General features: G+C 39.0%; 1 protein-coding gene across 1 annotated transcript in view; it reads left to right on the plus strand.

Annotated features, from left to right (window-relative positions):
• Positions 1-22,724, plus strand: part of dlst (dihydrolipoamide S-succinyltransferase) — a 29,956-nt gene that overhangs the window by 415 nt on the left and 6,817 nt on the right. Inside the window, exons 2-10 of the mRNA XM_048190214.1 lie at positions 5,907-5,940; positions 6,110-6,152; positions 6,273-6,334; positions 9,574-9,648; positions 9,729-9,784; positions 16,802-16,910; positions 17,378-17,545; positions 18,310-18,386; positions 19,287-19,384. Coding sequence (XP_048046171.1) covers positions 5,907-5,940; positions 6,110-6,152; positions 6,273-6,334; positions 9,574-9,648; positions 9,729-9,784; positions 16,802-16,910; positions 17,378-17,545; positions 18,310-18,386; positions 19,287-19,384 — 722 coding nt within the window. The remainder of the gene's footprint in view (positions 1-5,906; positions 5,941-6,109; positions 6,153-6,272; positions 6,335-9,573; positions 9,649-9,728; positions 9,785-16,801; positions 16,911-17,377; positions 17,546-18,309; positions 18,387-19,286; positions 19,385-22,724) is intronic.

Genomic DNA, 22,724 nt, shown 5'->3' on the forward strand with positions numbered 1-22,724 from the left:
AACTGTTAATGCTCATGTTTGTTATGCTAATGTATTTGTTTTGTCTCTGCTGTTTCTGGGCATATGTTTTTCTCTTCTTTTGTCGTCGTCTTCTGAAGTGACTGCACAAATGCCACATTAATTATTGATATCTGCTATAATTCGGTCATATTTAGCTGCATCTAGCACCCCTTCCCAAATTAACAGAAGTAGTCAATCCATTGTGTGTCAGTTTTTAAGGTCATTTTTAATTTTAGTAATATTTGAGGAAACATGTTAAAGGATTAGTCCACTTTTAAATAAACTTTTCCTGATAATTTACTCACCCCCATGTCATTCAAGATGTTCATGTCCTTCTTTTTCAGTCGAAAAGAAATTTTCTCCATATAGTGGACTTCAATGGCCTCCAGACAGTTGAAGGTCAAAATTACAGTTTCAGTGCAGCTTCAAAGAGCTCTACATGATCCCAGACGAGGAATAAGAGTCTTATCTAGCGAAACAATCGGTCGTTTTCGGAAAAAATACAAATGTATATACTTTATAAACACAAAATATCACCTTGAACGTACTTCCGGTTTCTGCATTCTTCAAAACGCTTATGCTGTATGTCCTACGCCTTCCCTATTCTACTTACGGAAAAAAGCGAAACTGGCACCGTAACCCTTATTCCTCATCTGGGATCATGTAGATCAATTCTACTTACGGAACGAACGCGGCGGCAGTTTAGTTTTTTTCCGTAAGCATGTAAAGCACATACAGTTGTATTTTTTTATTTTTTATCGTTTCGTTAGATAAGACTCTTATTCCTCGTCTGGGATCATGTAGAGCTCTTTGAAGCTGCACTGAAACTGACATTTGGACCTTCAACCCGTTGAACCCCAGTGAAGTCCACTATATGGAGAAAAATCCTGGAATGTTTTCCTCAAAAACCTTCATTTCTTTTCCACTGAAGAAAGAAAGACATGAACATCTTGGATGACATGGAGGTGAGAAAATTATCAGGAAATTTTAATTCTGAAGTGAACTAATCCTTTAAGTAAGTGTTTAATTTCAGATTGTGCAAACATCTTATTTGCAGTAATTATGTGTCTATATTTATCAGTCCTTTAAAGTCGGCATGGAGCGGAAGTTGCACTTATCTTCTCTATTGTGCCATATATACGAGTGAAACGCTTCTGGAACAAGAACAAATGTAGGGCGGGGCTTGATTTTGTCTGTGGGGAATTGATTGGATGGTTGTGGTTTGCTATTGGTGGATCTCATGTGAGTGACAGGTTGCCCCGCCCTCATCATCAGAGAAGAGAAGAGATGCTGCAAGAGGGAGGAGAAGATATTCTGATTCAAGATTATGAGGAACATGAATAATGATGAGCGCCGATAAATCATTTAATATAAATACTGCAATATTCCATTAAAAATGGAAGAATTTTGATTTCATAGTGACTTGAAAGACTGGAAAATCCAAAAATGTGTCGGTAATTTACCAAAATTCTAAGAGAATTGATAATTTATTCGTCTGCTTCGTTTTGTAGATGTCAAAGTCCTTCCAGCCGCAGCATTGGTCGTTCTCACTATGACCCTGTGACATAGATAGATCACATGACTCACATGTGTGCCTGACTGTCACTCCAGCCTTCTGCTGTTTAATGGCCTGTCAGACGCAGTGATGTATCGGCGCTCGTGTTTGTGGCCTGAAGTTTTTCCATAACTTGCTTTGTTCGTTTGCTCTGGTACGAAGTGTGATCAGATTGGTAGATTGTCATGTCATCATCAACATGTTAAGCTCCTCCCTTTTTATGAGTTATTTATATATTAGACTTTCAACCAAATCTTTAATCAAATGATGATAAAATTAGTAATTTACTATGTTCTTATCAAAAACAGTCATTTGAACATGGTGTGTTATCCACACACACTACAAAAGACTCTTATCAGGGGTGGGACGGTTCAGATTTCTCACGGTTCGGTTTGTATCTCGGTTTTAGTGTCACGGTTTCGGTACAGTTCGGTATGTGGTTTGTTCAGCAAAAAATAGGACAATTGTCAAATAAAAATAAAGAAAATTAAAACAAGTAATCTAACTACAAGCGCAAATGAATACATGAGAGCGAAGATAAACAATGCTTTACAGGTTTTTCAGGTATCTAACCGCTTTCAGGTACAGAAAGTGAATGAAGTAATCAAATATAAAATAACACTGCATATAAACTTCTTTGAATAGTTAAATAAAGATAAAACATTATTGAAGTTACAAAAGCTGTTCAGTCAAGAGTGGCTTCTTCGTCTTTTGTCGTTCGATTAACATTAAAACAGAGAGCAGGAATATTAGACTGCTGTCCCTTTAAGACATAATTCAGAGATCCAGTTCACTGATACACATGCGCTGTCTGACTCGTTTTTCTCTTAAGACATAACCTACTATGTTTGTTAGGATACTCCCTAAGATGGGCATGTTGACATAATTTTTGTGTGAATTTGTCCGTTTAGGTGCAAGACTTGGAAGTAGTGTTGTCAAGTACTGGTACTTCAGTACCAAGTTGGTACTGAAATTTTGAAAATGTGACGATATCGCATTTCTGTAATACCGAGAATCCGGGTATATTCGGTACCCACTGATAGGACTGTGCCAGTATTTACGTGAATATGACACGAGTGAAAAACAAAGCTCTGTTTACAAAAGAAATAATAGCTAGGTTAGCAATTAAATGTGACATCGCAGCCATGGAAACATTTGGATTCGTGCCGAATGTGAGAGATACGTGAGTTCATACATTTAAGCTTTGTCGGGTTTGTATTCTGTTTTGCGAATCACGATCTGGTCTCCTGATTATCAGAGAAGATAAAACTTGATCTTCAGACCTTTTACAACAAGTGTCAGTTGCTTGTAACATCAGGAGATAACATGAAGATATTATTAAAGAGAAATGGTCTCTTTCCTGCTCGTGTCCTTCATCCCTTTCAAAGCGCATCTTTGTGGAAATAAAAAACTAATTTTTAAAAATATTTAACCTTCTTATTATTATTTAGGTCACCATTATTTACTGATATTTATTTAATAGTTTTACAGGCTGTAGTGTGTCATTTCACTGAAGGAATAGCTAAAATAAACATGCACGTCTGTTTCAAAATGGATGTTTGAGCATTTGATTATTTGTTTATAGTGCGAGTTCTCTTTTGCGTCAAGGTTTAAATGAGTTTATTTTAAACACAGATAGCGACGTGAGATGTTCAGATCTCACCTGCGCTCGCGCGCTATCAACACCCAGGTGATGACGGCGTAAATGACATTCGTTATAGAGCATTTGTCATGTCATTGAACATTTGTTTACGAACGAGTTGACTGGTTTTGTCCATGTTCTTTTGATCGCTGTTGTAACGTATTGGGAAACTAGAATGCTTATCCCTCGACTGAAACATACATTAGCCGAATCCGTCTGTCTGTTTTGAACGTTGTTTTCAACAAACCATATTATAGATGCGTCGTCAGATTTGGGATGAACCGCGGTGCAAGCACGTGCCGAACCGTGGGTGGAGAACTGAGCGGTTTGATTTTTACATTGAACCGTCCCACTCCTGGACTCTACCCATGTGGACTGTGAGCCCAGTAATGACAATAAATGCCAAGAAATATTTTGTCCTATTTATTTATGAAATAAAAATAGCGCTGGAAAGCTTCTGTAATATTAAACGTTGGGTTCTAAAGCACTTGCTCAATCATAAACCTTCATTGCAGTGATACTCTTTTGAGCTCTTTTGTATTGTCTCTCATCTCTCTTTCTGCAGTTTTTCTTCAAATCTCTCTCTTGCTCGTTCTGTCTCCTCGACTGTCATACGTAGGGTTGGGTATCTTTGAATTTGAACGATTCCGATTTCGATTCCTTGTTTTGATTCCGGTTCCTAACGATTCTCGATTCCGATTCTTTTAAGAGGCAGGGTCAAAAAAAGTTTAGGATATTTTAAATGAGCTAGCTAACCAACGGTCTTTCTGAAGGAAATAGTCTGACCTTCTCCATCAATTTTAATTCTATGAACTTTTTACTTTTTATGAACTTTACTATGAATTTCTCACAGGGCTGTTTTCAACTACAATATAAATATCAAATCTATGAACTTGAATATAAATATTATAAATTATGAATATATTGAAAACACATTTACACATGAGTATATGGCTGCATTTACACTGCAAGTCTTAATGCACAAATCCGATCTTTTGACCATATGCGATTTTTTTGGCCAGTGTGTTTACACTCACTTTAGACGCGACTGGTATCCATATCTGTGTTTACATTAGGCTACTTCCTGCCCCAAAATGATCGTCACTGATAGTTTTAAATGCACATAGTAGATCCTCTGGGTTGAATGGCCGTGCTATTAAAATTATTTATATAATTCATGGAGTGGCCATGATTAGCCTGTCAGAATGGATAAGTTAACAGCTGTCATGGGTGTATTGCAGCGCGAATTCTGACTGAACGGATATAGACCGGAAAATAAAGGTAATTTGTGTTTTATATTTTATCTACATTTATTAGTTTTAGAATTCCGTTTTTTGAATAAATTCGAGCGAGCAAGGGAGAGAGCGCGCGCGTGCGAAGCTGCTGAATATATGTGTGTGCGCAATTTCTTTCATGTTAGACAAAGTTCCCACATTATTGAGCTGCGAATTTTTAGTGCGAGTGCATACATGCACGTCTGCTTCATAATACAACATTGAAGCTATAGTTTAGTGAGCAAACGTGCCGCCCTCGCCGTTTGATGGCTTGGAATTACAATAGGAATCGGATATGCGTGTTTAGACGTAGGTCGCATGTTCAGAGATCGGATATGTATCGGATTTAAAACCACATTTGGAAGTGGCTCAGATCAGATACGAAAAAATCGGATCTCGCGTGGATTGCCAGGCTGGGGGTCGGAGCCAGAGGAAGAGGCAGCGGAGGATGGTCGGCGCAGCGCATCAAAGAGATTTATTTATTTCTACTCCATGAACTCGGAGGTGCTTTATCATGTTCGACGTGCACCCTCCTATGCACGAAACAATCTTGCCGCAAATGTTGCATTTTGCCGAGATTTCGTTCCATTTAGAAAATTGAAGCCACACTTTGGACCGCCGACACACGCTATCCATGTTCGACTCGCTCGGTTATGCCAACACTTCCGGTGGACGCTTCTTCGTTGGTGTTAAGCGGTTTCTTCTTCCAGTCGGCGGACTGGGAATCGAAACTAGGAATCGAAATTTAAACTTTTGAACGATTCCGGGAAAATCGCAAAGCTAGTCCCGGTTCCAATCGATACTCGATACTCGAAACCCAAGCCTAGTCATACGCCCCCTAATGCTGATTGGTTACACATTTGTTGTTGGTGTCGGCCTGACTAACTTCCAAACAGTGTTTTTGAAAAACTACTTACCATACCTTTAATCAGGCGTGTCATGTGGTCGGATCATTTTCGCCATTTTAAGTGGGTTGAGCAGATTCTGACTGACTTACACATCTGATTGGCCATTGCGTTCACACACTCAACAGATATGTCTGTGATTGGCTACAAAAGTGCGACGCTGCAAAAACACAGTGTGAATAGAAACCTTTGATGCTTACATGAACAGTCATGGGAGCGTTTTAAAGCAAAAGACTATCAGCAGGTACCAGTATTGCAGAACGCCTGGTGTCATCACATTAAATGATCAAATAAATCTTTGGCAGGACAAAGATGAATTTTGACATCCGGCAAAATATTTTCCCATGCACAAGACAGGTTGGTTATGACAGGCGCTCCACTGCACAACAAACCAGATGTTATGTTGTTTGTCAAAGTCTGGCTAGACGAGATTATCTTGTTCTTTGTTAAACGTTGTCCCTGCTGTTTGATTGGCACAGTTCAGTGCTGTTAGTGCTCATTGATGGATTGGTGTCGCCTTGTTCTTCTAGGGAAACGGTGTTCTCGCGAGACGAGCTACGTCAGGTGAGTTCTGACCCACTCTGTTTTATGATTGTTGGTGATATTTCCTCTGTATTGCATGACATAGGTGGTGTTTTTGTAAAGGTACAGGTTTTAACAGTCTTGTATCTTTCTTTTTCTGACAGTGCAAACAAACATGATTAGATGTTCCTGTGTCTCCTTTTTCCTCCAGGTATATCATCAGCTAGTCAGTGCGTCAGCTTCAAGAACAGCCCGTAAGTATACGGCATTTCACTGATCCCAGAGCATTTATTTGGGAAGGCAGATCCGTGGTCACCGTGTGATCCACAGATACCAAATAAAAGATCTCACTGGATTGTGCTGTTGGTTTTCAGGAGGTGTGAGACCCGGTCAAGCGTCTATCAAATCAGATACTTCAACACCACAGCCGCTCACAGTACGTATCAGCTCATGCGCTGGTTCTTTAAAGTAAGGTTAAAGTTGCTAAAAAGTGTTGCACAGCATCATTAGCTATGTTTCCATCCACCTATTTTTATGCACATTTTGAGATATCACATGAAAAATGCTTGATGGGAACGCATAAAAATGTACATGCTTAATTCAGGCTGATAATTTTTTTTATCCGATAAGTCAAAGTCTGTCATCAGAATGATTTGGTTTAATTCCCTCCAGAAGCGTCTCACAAGATTGTGTTCACAAACACCAGCATCCGAACGCAAGAGAACATTCCCAGGAATTGTCGGTTTTGTTCTCTTGAACACATGGGATGGAAATGGTGGTCCATTTCCAAATGATTTATGCGAAATTCCAATTTTGTGCATAAGTTAAATTCACAACTTTGGATGGAAACTTAGCTAATGTACATTTTGCCTTGGTTTTTGGTCATGATGAATTTCCATTGCCTTCAGAGTTTTGTGTTTATGTCATACAATGTCAACACAATTCTTTCACTCATTTATGGTCACGTGTCTGTTGAAGGTCAAGGTCATCCTTCACTGACACACTAAAGTCTCCATTTCTGAGGTCGGTTACACTTTATTTTAAGGTGTCCTTGTTACAGTGTATTATTGGAGTCAAGAAAAACCTGGAAAAGTCTTGCAATTTTAAAATGGCAATTTCCAGGCCTGGAAAAGATTTGGAAATGCAAAACGTTTTGGAAAAGTCATGGAATTTTGTGTTTTTGGGGCACAGTTTAACATGTCTTAATGCTTCGTTTTTTTTAAAACACTATTTTTCGTATATTTTATCTTTATTCTACACCTCTGTTTCCACTGTCATATGAACGGCTCGTTTGACTTCCTGGTTCTATGAAGCCACTCCCTCCGAAATTCGCAATGTGCTCAGATTGGTTAGCGGGCCCAGTGTATCCAGAGCCATTGTGATTCGCTGAAGCGTCTGGAAACGCCACGCCCCTTACCATTTATTAACGGTTACGTGGGCTTCGGTTATATTGTATGCTCCATTTGATTATATTGCTGTATCAAATTGAGCCCAAATCAGACCCAGATGAACAGCAATCGTGGCTTTTAAAGGACGTTTATGAATGTTATTTCATTTTGTATTTGTGTCAAAGTGTTTAGATGCTGTCACTGCTGTTTGTTAGCTTTCAATAGCCGAATACATGACTGAGTAGTCGCATTTTTGTAAAGGTAGCATTTAATTTACAGCATGAACAACTGTTTGTCTATGAACATAGAAGTTTGTTGGCGTTTGTTGAAGTATGCACTATAATACAGCTAACTGGCTAGCGAAGCAAAAACGAGTTGCTCTTTGTATATGTCCTTGATGCAACCAAAAATAGCAACAGAACTGTACCTTTAAAAGACATGTACAAACAATAAAACGTACTTACAGTTTGAAGCCAATAAACAGCAGCTTCTGCTTTTAAAGTGGGAACTGCTTCATCTTTCAGTAATCGCTTTTGTGCAAATCCAGCATTGAACTGGTGTAGATTCTGGAAGCTTCTTCAGCGCCGCATCCAGTGTAGGAAATATCACTGATTATAATGGGTTCTATTATCTTTTGACGTGCCGCTCACGTCTGGTGTACACAACTCTTCCGCTTCCATTATGCTGCGCCACAATGCCTCGCCCACTTTGTTGCGTGTTCCCGGGGGCGTGTTTTGCAGGGTTTATGATGTCACCAACCCGGGAAGAAGCTCCTTGTAGTCCAAACCGGGCGTTTTTGTAGGCAATAAACTGCCATAACTTTAAAAGACAATATCTCCGTTTGCATTGAACTTTCAGCGCTGTAACTTTGCAGATACTGTTTATGCTCAAACAGCAACATTACACACTAACTAAAGTTAAAAAAGTGAAATCGGATTGAACCACCCCTTTAACATGAATTTATGTAATCGTCTTTTCTGGTGTGCCAGCGTTATTTAAATACATGTTTATTTTGTGTTAAACCGCATTGCTTGTTGTCATTAGTTTTAGTTAAGATATGCTGTGGTAAATATGAACATGGATTTTATTCCCATTTTACTTGTATACATAGACGTTTCATGGAATGGTAGGTCATGAATATTTGCCTCAAAAGTCATGGAAATTTATTAAAATGGCATGAACCCTCAATTATACATTTAAGTACTGAGTAATATTAATTAACAACATATACTTACTATAGGGATAGGATTTGGTTTAGGGTTAGTTGCATTTAATTGCTATGATTTAGTTGTATTTAATTTGTATTTAAATTGTATTTAAGTTGTATTTAATGCATAATTTACTGTATGTAACAAGGACACTAAAATAAAATGTTACCCTGAGCTCATAAGTGGTTTTGATAGGCCTGTCACTGTTGATAATATTGCTGAAATAACTGAATCTGCTGCTTATTTCAAGTTCAGAATTAGATCAGTTTTTTTTTAAATAAAGAATAAAAAATGTATTGTTTGAACATTTTCAAAAAGTTGAAAATACTACAAACCTTTAGAAAAAGTAACATCTGAGTCAACTCAACATTTAAAGTGCATATGAATGGATGCAGCCTTTCTAATTCTCATCAGCCGTGAGATCAAAAATGATTTTGAAATATTTAGCATTATTACACGTCTCTAGAATAGATGATTCTAATTCATCGAATCTCAGCATTCAGTGGCCTGATGTTTGTTATTTTCTATTTTCTTGGCTGAAAACTGCGTGCTAGGAACTGTTGTCTTCACAAAAACTTTGAGCTAATGAAAGATTTAACGTTAATTAAATCAATATTTTGTGTAAAGTAATGAGCAGAATAATATACAGGCACAGCGTTGCCGTGGACGCTGATAAATATTTCATATGTGAGGAATCATGTTGCATATATGATGCTAGAATACAAAACACGATGCCTGGCCAAACCTGAAATGTTGGATTCATTTGGTGATGTTTATTTGCTCTATTAATTATTCACCTTACCTGTGATAAACTCTGCTCAATCAAGGCTACTGCAGACGCACTTACTCGCAGCGCTGCTTATCTTGTTGTTGCTGAAGTGTTTGTGTCCACTGCTCTTTTTTTAATCTAGTTACCTGGTGAAACAAATCAATTTTGTTTTAAATCACACAACCACTTTTAGGCAGGCTTGTCTTTCTGTACAATCATGTCTTCAGTGGTGTGAACAGTATGGATATATCTCTAGTGGTTAACACATTTCTACATGCCACGCCACATGACATGTCTGGTGTGATTGCAGGGAATGAAGTTATTACAGTAAAAACCCCAGCGTTTGCCGAGTCTGTCACAGAGGGAGACGTCAGGTGGGAGAAAGGTAAGATGTGTTGATCATGTGTGCGTTACAGACGGTTCACCTTGATTGGACCTTGTTCACCTTGTTTGTGTCTCTTTTAGCTGTTGGAGACACAGTCTCTGAGGACGAGGTCGTCTGTGAAATTGAGACTGATAAGGTAAGAAGCGTTGATGAAACTCCATTAAAACAATGTGCTGCAACTAATAACTGTTTTAATAATTGATTAATCATATTTTTCATGCCAGTGCACTCAAACAATGTGCACAATTGAAATCTGCATGCTAAATATTATTATACAAAAAAGGCAATATAATATAAACTGATTTTAAAAAACTTCTCAGTCTGAATACTGCAGAACGGTTGCAAACCACAAACTAAGAAGTGGTTTTGCAGGAGCACATTTACTCCTCTGAACACAGTCAAATGTAATTTTTCAGTACTACAGTTAGTTAATATGCAGACATCAGTTTTTTTTTGCTTATATTTAAATTTTCAAATCAGTTTTAAACCTAGATTTGATGTTTAACAATAAATGTTTTGATTTAAATGTTTTAATTGAGGTTATGACTAATCAAGGATAATAATCAGAATTTTTCCCACTAATTGTTTATTAGCATTTTTAATTAGTTGTTGTAGGGCTAGATAAATCCTTAAACTATGTGCAAGCTCAACAGACATAATATACCATGTGCAAAATGTAAATTAAGTGTGTAAGTGTCAAGTCAGATTTATTTCTATAGCGCTTTATTCAGTACAGATTGTTTCAGCTTTACAGGGCAGTGCTTCCCACAGGTTTGAAATATACTTGCGGTGGTAGCCGAGCAAAAAATTGTCCCATTGCTCACGGCACAAAAATGGTCTACTACATGTGACAAACAAACAATGTGTGATTTTTAACAGTATTTTTATTTATTGAAATTAATTTTAATTAAATAACATATTACATTTAATTACATACTAATATTATGCATTATTATGCATTGTAAATTATGCAAAATTACAGCATTTAAATGGTTCACATTTTCCTATGTTCTTCTTCCTGTCATATAGTGTCTCTCTCAGTGAATGGGACACAGAGTTTACTAGTAAAATTTATCAAATGAATAATATGTGTGTCAAGTCAAAAAAAGTCAAGTCAAATTTATTTATATAGCGCTTTTACAATTGGTAATTGTTTCAAAGCAGCTTTACATATTAGAAGCACAGAAAAAAGGGAAGTGGTTAAAAATAAGCTGTACAAACAAGCGTGGTAATATGTAACATATACAAGATGGTGCTACATTAAGCCAATGTCGGCTGACTCCCAGGGGTGGAAAAAACCCCCTAGGAGAAAAACCCAGCGTGCTAACACTGGGAAAAAAGTCCTAGGAGGGAAAAAACCCCTTGGAAGATATATATAATATATGTAAATGGATATGGAGATCAAAATCTGAATTATACATTTTTATTATAGAGATTAAAAATAGATTATATATAAATATATGTAAGCGGATACGGGGATTAAAAATCTGAATTATAGATGCAGCCAGAACTGGATCTGTAGGCCCATTGTCTCCTGGGCTACGTTGTAGTCAGGTCCAGACACAGGTTCTCCATCTGATCTGGATACGGCCTGGATCCAGCACCCGGCAAACCTCAGGATAAGCAGAGAGACAGATATTAGCGTAGATGCCATTCTTATTCTGATGTACAGGTATATCTAGTGTTATAGGAAATGTTCTCGGTTCCGGCCGACCTAATTATTGCAGCGTAACAATCCTTTAACGGATTTGAAAAATGTTAATGTATTGATAATGTGTTATGTGTATGCAAGAGCAAAGAGATGTGTTTTTAGTCTAGATTTAAACTGACAGAGTGTGTCTGCTTCCCGAACAATGCTAGGAAGATTGTTCCAGAGTTTAGGTGCTAAATAGGAAAAGGATCTGCCGCCTTCAGTTGATTTTGATATTCTGGGTATTATCAACTGGCCTGAATTCTGAGATCGCAATAAACGTGAAGGACTATAATGCATTAAGAGCTCACTTAGGTACTGGGGAGCTAAACCATTTAGAGCTTTATAAGTAAGTAGCAAGATTTTAAAATCTATACGATGTTTAATAGGGAGCCAATGTAATGTTGACAGAACTGGACTAATATGGTCATACTTTCTGGTTCTAGTAAGAACTCTAGCTGCCGCATTTTGGACCAACTGTAGTCTGTTTAAAAGCCGAGCAGAACAACCACCCAGTAGAGCGTTACAGTAATCTAGTCTTGAGGTCATGAATGCATGAACCAACTGTTCCGCATTTGTCATTGAGAGCATATGTCGTAATTTAGATATATTTTTTAGATGGAAGAAGGCGGTTTTACAGATACTAGAAACATGACTTTCAAATGAAAGATTGGTATCGAAGAGCACACCCAGGTTCCTAACTGAGGACGAAGGTTTAATGGAGCACCCGTCAAGCGTTAGGGAGTATTCAAGGTTTTTTCGTGAGGAAGTTTTTGGTCCAAAGATTAGGATATCAGTTTTTTCTGAATTTAATAATAAGAAATTTCTTGTCATCCAGTTTTTAATGTCAGCTATGCATTCTGTTAGTTTTGTGAATTTGTAGGTTTCGTCAGGGCGCGAGGAAATATAGAGCTGAGTATCATCAGCGTAGCAGTGAAAACTAACACCATGCTTCCTAATTATCTCTCCTAAGGGCAGCATGTACAGAGTGAAAAGCAACGGTCCTAGTACTGAGCCTTGTGGTACTCCATATTGAACTTGTGAGCGATACGACATCTCTTCATTAACTACTACAGACTGATAACGGTCAGATAAGTACGATTTGAACCATGCCAAAGCAATTCCACTAATGCCAATATAGTTTTCAAGTCTTTTTAAAAGAATGTTGTGATCGATAGTGTCAAAAGCAGCACTGAGATCTAATAACACTAATAGAGAAATACAGCCACGATCGGATGATAAGAGTAGATCATTTGTAACTCTAACGAGAGCAGTCTCAGTACTATGGTATGGTCTAAATCCTGACTGGAAATCCTCACAGATTCCATTTCTTTCTAAAAAGGAGCACAGTTGTGTTGAAACTGCCTTTTCTAGTATCTTTGACAGAAAAGGTAGATTCGAGATTGGCCTGTAATTTACTAAATCTCTCGGATCTAGTTGAGGTTTTTTAATAAGAGGTTTAATAATAGCCTGCTTAAAGGTTTTTGGCACGTATCCTAGTGTTAAGGATGAATTAATTATATCAAGAAGTGGACCTACGACCTCTGGAAGCATTTCTTTCAGTAGTTTAGTCGGCATTGGGTCTAACATACATGTCGTTGATTTTGATGATTTGATAAGTTTAGATAATTCTTCCTCTCCTATAGCGGCGAATGATTCTAGTTTTACCTCAGGGACACTACAGTGCACTGTCTGAAGCGAAACTGTGGACGGTTGCATATTTTTAATTTTCTCTCTAATATTATCAATCTTGCAAGTAAAGAAGTTCATAAAGTCATTTCTGCTGTGGTCTATGGAAACGTCAGCAGTTGAATCTCTGTTTCTAGTTAATTTAGCCACTGTGTCAAATAAATACCTAGGATTATGTTTGTTTTCTATTAAGAGATTTGAAAAATAAGTAGATCTAGCATTTCTTATAGCCGTTCTGTACTCAATCATTTTTTCTTTCCACGAAAGGCGAAAAACTTCTAGTTTTGTTTTCTTCCAACTACGTTCAGTTTTTCTAACAGCTCGTTTTAGAGCCCGAGTGTGCTCATCATACCACGGCGTTGGATTAGTTTCCTTAATCTTCTTTAGACGTAAAGGAGCGACTGCATCTAATGTGCTGGAAAAGAGAGAGCCAATAGTTTCTGTTGCAGCATCGAGTTCTTCTAAGTTGTCAGGTATACTAAGGCGATGAAACTGCTCGGGGAGATTATTTATAAAGCAATCTTTAGTGGTAGACGTGATGGTTCTACAATATTTATGGCTGGGTGGTGGTTTTGTAGCCTTGGCTAATTGTATTATACACGACACTAAATAATGATCTGATATATCATCGCTCTGCTGTAGAATTTCAACAGCATCAATATCAATTCCATGCGACAGTATTAGATCTAAGGTATGATTACGACAATGAGTGGGTCCTGACACGTGTTGTCTAACTCCAATAGAGTTTAAAATGTCTGCAAATGCCAATCCAAATGCGCCTTTATTATTATCTACATGGATATTAAAATCACCAACAACAAGGACTTTATCCGCAGCCAGTACTAACTCTGATAGAAAATCAGCAAATTCTTTGATAAAGTCAGTATGGTGTCCTGGTGGCCTGTATACAGTAGCCAGCACAAATGTCAACTTACATAATGTTACATAAAGCACCATCACTTCAAAGGAGTTATATTTGAAATTCTTTTGAATGATTCTGAATATATTACTATAAATTACAGCAACACCTCCCCTTTGCCTTTCTGTCGAGGATTGTGTCGATAATCATAACCTTGAGGACTAGATTCATTTAAAGTAATGTAATCGTCTGGTTTTAGCCAGGTTTCTGTCAAACACAGCAAGTCTAGTTTATTGTCTGTGATAATTTCATTTACAATAAGTGCTTTTGAAGAAATAGATCTAATATTCAGTAACCCAAGCTTTATCATTTGTTTATCTGATTTATCTGTGATTTTCATTTTTTGAACATCAATTAAATTTTTACCCTTAAAAGGTTTCGGAAGTTTTTTGTATTTACTAGTTCGAGGTACAGACACAGTCTCTATGTGATAATATCTAGGTGAAAGAGTTTCTATGTGCTGTGAATTATTTGAGTTCTGTGACGTGAGGCGGCTAGCAGACGGTCGGTTTAGCCAGTTTGTCTGCGTCCTGATCTGGGCCCTGGTTTGTCATGTTTCAGCTCTAAGACTATTTGCCAAATTTCTAGAGAGAAGAGCAGCACCATCCCGGGAGGGATGAATACCATCTCTTTTCAACAGATCAGGTCTGCCCCAAAAGCTTTTCCAATTGTCTATGAAACCTATATTATTCTGCGGACACCACTTAGACAGCCAGCCATTGAGTGATGATAACCTGCTAACTATCTCATCACTCCGACGAACAGGAAGAGGGCCAGAACAAATTACTTCTGCTGACATTGAATTTGCGAGTTCACACACCTCTTTAATGTTAATTTTAGTGATCTCCGACTGGCGAAGTCGAACATCATTTGTGCCGACGTGGATAATGATTTAGAATATTTACGTTTAGCATTAGCCAGCACTTTTAAATTTGCTTTGATGTCAGGTGCTCTGGCCCCCGGCAAACATGTGACTATGGTGGCTGGTGTCTCTATTTTCACGTTCCGTGTAATAGAATCGCCAATAACTAGGGCACTTTCAACAGGATTCTCAGTGGGTGCGTCACTGAGTGGGGAGAACCTGTTTGATGTTTTAATCGGAACGGAAGAGTGGTGTTTGTTCTTGCCATTATGCCGCCTCACAGTCACCCAGTTAGCCTGCTGCATGGCTTCTACAACCGGAACCGAATGTGCAGTGTTTACTAGGCTAGTCGCATCCAAAGCAGTATCTAAGGCCCTTTCATTCTCACTATCCTCAATTAAAGTTTGGATGCGTGTCTCTAATTCTGAGATTCTCTCTGTCAGCCTGACAATATCCCTGCATTTATCACATGTGTAAGGCTCACTGCTGACAGAAAGAGCTAAGCTGTACATGTTGCATTTAATACACATGATAATCGTCGGACATGACTGACCGTGTGTTTGATGAACGCCGTCCGAAAAACTGCAACGCACACGGGACTCGCTGGCTGGATGTCTCGGTCGCTTGCCGGTGCCTGGGGCAAGGGTGATGTGCGGGACGCTGTACCTCGCGGTGGATCGATGAATGCCGGGCAGCAACGTCTCCACAGCTTCCCGATCTGGCGAGGACAGATCAGAATAACATACATCTGATAAATCCGCCATTAAATCGACAAGGAAGGTTGGTTTAGAGGAAAAAAGAAAGTAGACGGTAGCTAGCAGGCTATGGCTAACACTAGGTGATTACGCTGGTGGATTGCTAGTAATAAATCGTTCCGTTTAGTAATACTATGCAATAGGTTAAGTAATCTAGTGAAAAATAAGAAAGTTATATTATGTGAATAGGAATAAAGAGAAGGATTTAGGATAAACTCCACGAAGCTCCGAGCGTAGGTCAGACAGCAGGCAGGCAGCAGCGTTGAACCGGAAGCTCAATGAACCTTGGCAAAGACTATTTGCCAAATTTCTAGAGAGAAGAGCAGCACCATCCCGGGAGGGATGAATACCATCTCTTTTCAACAGATCAGGTCTGCCCCCAGGTCTGCCCCAAAAACATCAAATAATGTTCTTAGTCTTTTCTTTCTGTGGGGGAGACTACAATAATTTACTATGAATTAAATGGAAATCAAATTAAATACAATTTATTGTGTAACCAAAATACCAATAATGCCCAAAAGAAAAAACTCAGCGTGTGACTTTTAATTATAAACAAGCCCGAAATTCACTGGGACTCTTATTTTGAAATGTTTGTACTATTGCAGGCTGATCCTTCAGATTCTCACAATCGTCTAAAACATTTTATATAAAGGCCATAAAGTAGACATTGTAATAATTCATCAACTTGAGTTCATTAGCAATCGCTTGGCATAAATCTGTGCTAGCGAGCCTGTAGAAAGCACAACAGCGCCCCCTTGTGACTTTGCAAAATTCAGCGTCCGTTTGAATGTCAGCGGGAGTGAACAGTTCTGACGCACACATAACGAGCAGGTACGAAACGACTAGTTAATCGATCGCGGATGGTTTCATTATCTTGCGTGGATATAAAAGTATAAGAGGATAAAAATAATAAAAGCAAAAATGTGTCTCCAAATATACTTGGGCGGCCGTTATAATACGTGGGCGGCCCGCTCAAGTAAAGTCTATGTGCACTGCAGGGAAAATGATTCATGATGCAGAAAGAATTCAATTCTGCTCTGAAGCAGCTCTAAAAAAGACAATAGTGTCATTATTCAGCTGAAGTCAGTCAGTTCAGTGTTGATTCAGTTCAGTTCAATGACTTTAAAGCTCATCAATTAATTAATGAGTTTAATTCAGCTCTACAGAAGTCAGTAGTGTTTATTCAGTTTGTGTGAGTGCAGTGTTGGAGTAAAGTGTGTGTTGTGCCCGTCCTGTAGACGTCGGTGCAGGTTCCCTCTCCAGCCGCAGGAGTCATCGAGGAGCTGCTGGTTCCTGATGGCGGGAAAGTGGAAGGAGGCACTCCTCTGTTCAGACTCAAGAAAGGAGGTCAGCCACATTTCTTTTTGCTAATAGCAAAAACTAATAATGATATATTAAAGGAATGTTCTTGATGGTCTTGTCACAGGCTGTAATCATTGCCTGCCATGTTCATTTTGTCATGATAATAACCCACATAACTTGTTATATTATAGTTGTATATTACTGCCATATGGACATTACTTTGACTCATGCATTTCTAATAGTAATTTTGAAACATGCATTTTCTGTATATATTGAAATAAAATGAATTAAACTTCTTCTAAAACTTTACTTCTAGACATGTAAACTAACTTTTGAAATCTTTATTAGGGCAAAGTATATATATGTATAACCACACTTAAAATTTCCATCTTCATAATAACCGCAATCAGAAATAAAGTATCAGGTCTTTCTGTCCTAGGAAGTGGTTATTATTGTAAGTGAGTGATGCTCTGCTGCAGTGGTTTCAGCTCTGACTCAATGAAATGTTTCAGCTGGAGTTGCTAAGACAGCGGCTGCACCTCCTCCTGCAGCAGAGACGCCTGCGGCTGCTGCTGCACCACTTCCTCCTGCTGCTCCTGCTCCTGCTGCTGCAGGTCCCATCCCCTCCACCATGCCCCCTGTACCCCCTGTGCCAGCCCAGCCCATCCAGTCCAAACCAGGTTAGTCCCCATTAGAGTGTTACTCTGTTCATAATCAAACCTCACCATCGATTAAAAATGTCATTTCTTTTGTTCTATGGTGCATATTGTGCTTATTGTGACATTAACTTTGGTTGGTAAATCTAGCACCAATACTCAAGGTCCGTGCGGCTCCTTTAAAAACTCTCAAATTAAGCTTTATCAAATTTAAGGCCTTTAATGGTATAAGAAAAGTCTTAATTTAATTAAATTCAAGAAGTCTTAAAATTGGTGACAGAAAGAGGAATCGCGATATGAATCGGCTTAATATGATTGATTATTAAACTTCAGAAGGTGATAATTTAATCCTGAGCGCTGCATGTTTCAAAGTAAAAATGTAAAAAAGTCCTTTCAGAGCAGTTCACAGTCAGTGATTGCTGCACATTATGCAAAACAATCTTTTATTGATCTATTGTTAATGAATTATGACATTGTTTACCTTATGGTGTTTATATCATTCCTTCAAACTCGTCACAGATGCTTTGTATACAGGGTTTACCAGGGTAACCGCTATATTTCTGCTGTTCTGTAATCACCATTTTGCCCTGTACAGTTGTTTAAATCATCGTTTACAGTCATGTTACCATAGACATTGCTCTACCTCACCCATATGGTATTAATTTTATTTGTACAGGTCTTAAAAAGCCTTACATTTTATTTTAAAAACCCTGCAGATAGCCTGCTTTTGTTAGAAAACATTGCAGGACTGAACCATCCTAAAACTCTTCTCTTGTGTCTGTTGGCAGTTTCAGCCATCAAACCCACTGCTGCTGCTCCTGCTGGTGTTGACACTGGAGTCAAAGCCGCCCGCTCAGAGCACAGGGTAAGACACCCATTAACACAGCAAACCTGCTGTCTGATGAACTCACAGTGCAGCTTATATACTGTATGTTGCCACGTTTACTATAGAACTAGTACTATAGAATGTATTTTTCATACCCCAGTTTGACGGGCCTTGCTGCGTATGACCCTACTGTGCTCATTCTGTTAGGACCTTTCTTGAGTAATATTGGACTAATTACTTTAAAGAAGACTGACTAATTTAGGACTAGTTAGACTGTGTCACAGCATTTGATTTCTTCAGTCACTTGTGCAGCTGTTGTGTTTTAGCATGATCATGTTAGACCACAAAATGTCAATGTTTTTAGTTTCGCCTGTGTCTGTGATGTGGCTCAAAAATTATACCTTGACATTTTTCATCTGTGACGATATTCAGTAAGTCTATATTTGATTTGAAATGACTTAAGGTAATTTTTTCTCTTTTTTTCTTTTTCTTTTCTCAAAAAAAAAAAAAAAAAAAAAAGTAGAGCCTGTTGAATTATTGCCTTTTGATTGGATATGTTTAATGCAAGGGTACAAAAAGTGAAAAATAACCAATGCATCTTTTTCACCAAATGAAATGCACTATTTACATATGTGTAACAGTGTTAAATGCCATTTGGAAATTTACATGAACATTTTGTCAGGCCAAATTGTTGAAACAGTTCACAAGAAATAATTTCCAAAATAAACGCGATCATCATTTTTATTGCTGAGGTTTAAATCAGAGTTGCTGTTATAAAAACTCTGTCTTTGCTTAAAGATATAATAGCCTAATAGCCAAAGAAAAAGTTGCATTAAAAACTGTTATATTAACATATGAATGTTATCAAAAATGAAACATACTGAAAATAGCATGAATTCAGCTTGAAAATGCTTAGTCCCTTCTGTGGTTTTGTTGCAGGTGAAGATGAACCGCATGAGACTGCGAATCGCTCAGCGGCTGAAGGAAGCGCAGAACACCTGTGCCATGTTGACAACCTTCAATGAAGTTGATATGAGGTTTGTTCCTGTGACTTCAGCCTACAATTCTTTGTGTTGGCTTGTCTGAAAGTTTAAAATAACTTTGAAAAGCTTGAATTTTGAAGATTTTACTTGGTCTTTAAAATATTAACACGTTCTAGGACATTGCTAACATGTTTTGCAAGTTGTTAGCATATTTAAACACTTTGTTTTAGCAAGTTACTAACATGTTTTAACATGATTTAACATGTTGCACGCATGTTTCTATCATGAATTATCACATTGTTAACATAAGCCAACATGTTCCCCACATTTTATCTTGTTAGCATGATTTAACAGTGTTTCTACCATGATTTAACGCATTGCTAACATGTTTCTGCATGTTGTTAGATTGATAGATAGATATATGGTGGATGTAGGTTAAATACTCAGCAAGAGTTCATGTTTAAAAGTTTTGGGATTTTTCATAGATTTGTTCATCCTTTTACGCATACTGAAAGTCCGATCAGTTAGAAAAGATACAGGAACCCGAGTCAGAACAGTCTGAAGGTATGTTTGGTTCTAGCTTGAAAACTCTTGGAGGAGATGCTGTTTAAAATGTAGTCTCAGAAGAAGCAGCAGCGTATATAGAATTGCATTATTTGAAAGTGTATGCGCACACTTTATATTTGTGTACAAAACTGTTTTCAAGCATTCAGGGAAGTGTGTCCAGACTTGTGCCTGCCAGTGTGCAGAACAGACCACCGACACATAGGAAAGTCTGTCGATGGCCTGTGAAAATTTTGCTTATTGCCCAAACCTAATTAGAAGCTCCGCAATGCCCGTCCAAATGGTTATAGATTGGAATCTGGCCTACAGGAAGAGATTTCTGAAACCGAATCGCCACTTAAAGCACGGAATGTAAATATTTGGTCCTAATGTTGGTCAAAACAAAGATAAGAAGGGTAAAATGGGCTTTATTAATTTACAAGGAAACGTTAATGTCCACAACCTCCCTCGCTAACCCCTGAAGATGACACTTTGAGGATTTCTCCCCAGCGCAAATGGCCGTATTGCCTTTCAGCTGCTCAGGGTTCGTGTTCTGCCGCTAATCTCGTTGGCATTGATGGGATGGAGGAAGACTCTGCCGGTCTGGAGTCGAAGGAGCGCGCTCGTCTGCGGCCTGTGAGCATCTGCCCCGGACGTCCCCTGAGACGGGCCTTCGGAGGGAGCGTGCGAGACGCCCGGAACGTTATGGGCTATTATGACAAGCCAATAAGATTTGAAGGCTTTGGAAAGTGAAGATTTTTATCGCGTCTTCTCTCCTTTCTCTGAGAGCGCGTGTCTTGGGACAGTCCTAATTCCGTTAGCGGAGAAACCGGAGAGGCTAAACGGTGTTAGAGACAGGAAAATGGAGAATTACAGTCTCGGCCCTTTTCACTCAAAACCTGGGCAGACTGTTGTCCACAACATCCTTGATTGGGTTTTTAGTAAGGAAAGTTAACCTTAAATGCCACGGACCACACAAACAGAGGATTTTGGTTGTTGCAGATGATTGCTGAAGAGTTATTAGTGGGATTATTTGCATTGGATTGTGCTTTTACATTTCAAGGAACTTTAAATCAAAATTAGGGGTGCTCATTTTTGTGGGTATGCATGTCGTCAAATATTCCAATTATATTCTGTAATGTCGGGCATTACCGTTTTAGCTGTTGATGAAAATTATGATGAGAAAAATAACACATGCATTAGATCATTAAAAATGTATCATCAGTGTTTTTGAAAAAGAAACATCTGTTTCAAATATTCCTATCATAATTTGAATAAATTATTGTTTGATCTGCGTGAGCCAAAGCTGAAGAGTGAATGAACACCGATAAACTGAAGTGCCTATGAGATGCCATAGTGTATCCAAAATCACAGCCAATCAGAATAGTTTGTGGGCGGAGTCTCTGCAAGCGCACTGCGCTCGCAACCAGATCAATCCAAAATCACAGCCAGTCAGATGAGCTTGTGGGCGGAGTCTCTGTAAGCACACTGCACTCGCAACCAGATCAATCCAAAATCACAGCCAGTCAGATGAGCTTGTGGGCGGAGTCTCTGTAAGCACACTGCACTCGCAACCAGATCCAAAATCACAGCCAATCAGATGAGCTTGTGGGCGGAGTCTCTGTAAGCACACTGCACTCGCAACCAGATCAATCCAAAATCACAGCCAATCAGATGAGCTTGTGGGCGGAGTCTCTCTGTAAACGCACTGCACTCGCAACCAAATCGATCCAAAATCACAGCCAATCAGAATAGTTTGTGGGCGGAGTCTCTGCAAGCGCACTGCGCTCGCAACCAGATCAATCCAAAATCACAGCCAGTCAGATGAGCTTGTGGGCGGAGTCTCTGTAAGCACACTGCTCTCGCAACCAGATCCAAAATCACAGCCAATCAGATGAGCTTGTGGGCGGAGTCTCTGTAAGCACACTGCACTCGCAACCAGATCAATCCAAAACCACAGCCAATCAGAAGAGCTTGTGGGCGGAGTCTCTCTGTAAGCGCACTGCACTCGCAACCAAATCGATCCAAAATCACAGCCAATCAGAATAGTTTGTGGGCGGAGTCTCTGTAAGCACACTGCACTTGCAACCAGATCAATCCAAAATCACAGCCAATCAGATGAGCTTGTGGGCGGAGTCTCTGCAAGAGCACTGCACTCGCAACCATATCAATCCAAAATCACAGCCAGTCAGAAGAGTGTGTGGGCGGAGTCTCTGCAAGCGCACTGCACTCGCAACTAAATCGATCCAAATTCACAGCCAATCAGATGAGCTTGTGGGCGGAGTCTCTGCAAGCGCACTGCACTCAACTAAATCGATCCAAATTCACAGCCAATCAGATGAGCTTGTGGGCGGAGTCTCTGCAAGAGCACTGCACTCGCAACCAAATCAATCCAAATTCACAGCCAATCAGAAGGGTGTGTGGGCGGAGTCTCTCTGCAAACACACTGCACTCGCAACTAAATCGATCCAAATTCACAGCCAATCAGATGAGTTTGTGGGCGGAGTCTCTGCAAACACACTGCACTCATAATAAAATCAAAAATCTCAGCCAATCAGAAGAGTGTGTGGGTGGAGTCCTTCTACAAGCACACCTCACTAGCAACCAAATCAGTCCAAATTTACAGCCAATCAGAAGAGTGTGTGGGCGGAGTCTGCGATGTCGCAGAAATAGAAACTGTTTCTAAAATAGAATCGTTGCAGTTGCTTAAGACAAAAACTCTGATTAACATGAAAAAGACGGCTTTAATCACGTATCTCAGCGTTGCGTATGTTTAGGACACGGTGAAATATTACAATTTTTTTCTACAAAAACATTACACAGGCTGTGAATGTGCTCTTCCTTATTTTCC

This window comes from Megalobrama amblycephala, linkage group LG5 (genome assembly GCF_018812025.1).
Source record: "Megalobrama amblycephala isolate DHTTF-2021 linkage group LG5, ASM1881202v1, whole genome shotgun sequence".
Classification (NCBI taxonomy): domain Eukaryota; kingdom Metazoa; phylum Chordata; class Actinopteri; order Cypriniformes; family Xenocyprididae; genus Megalobrama; species Megalobrama amblycephala.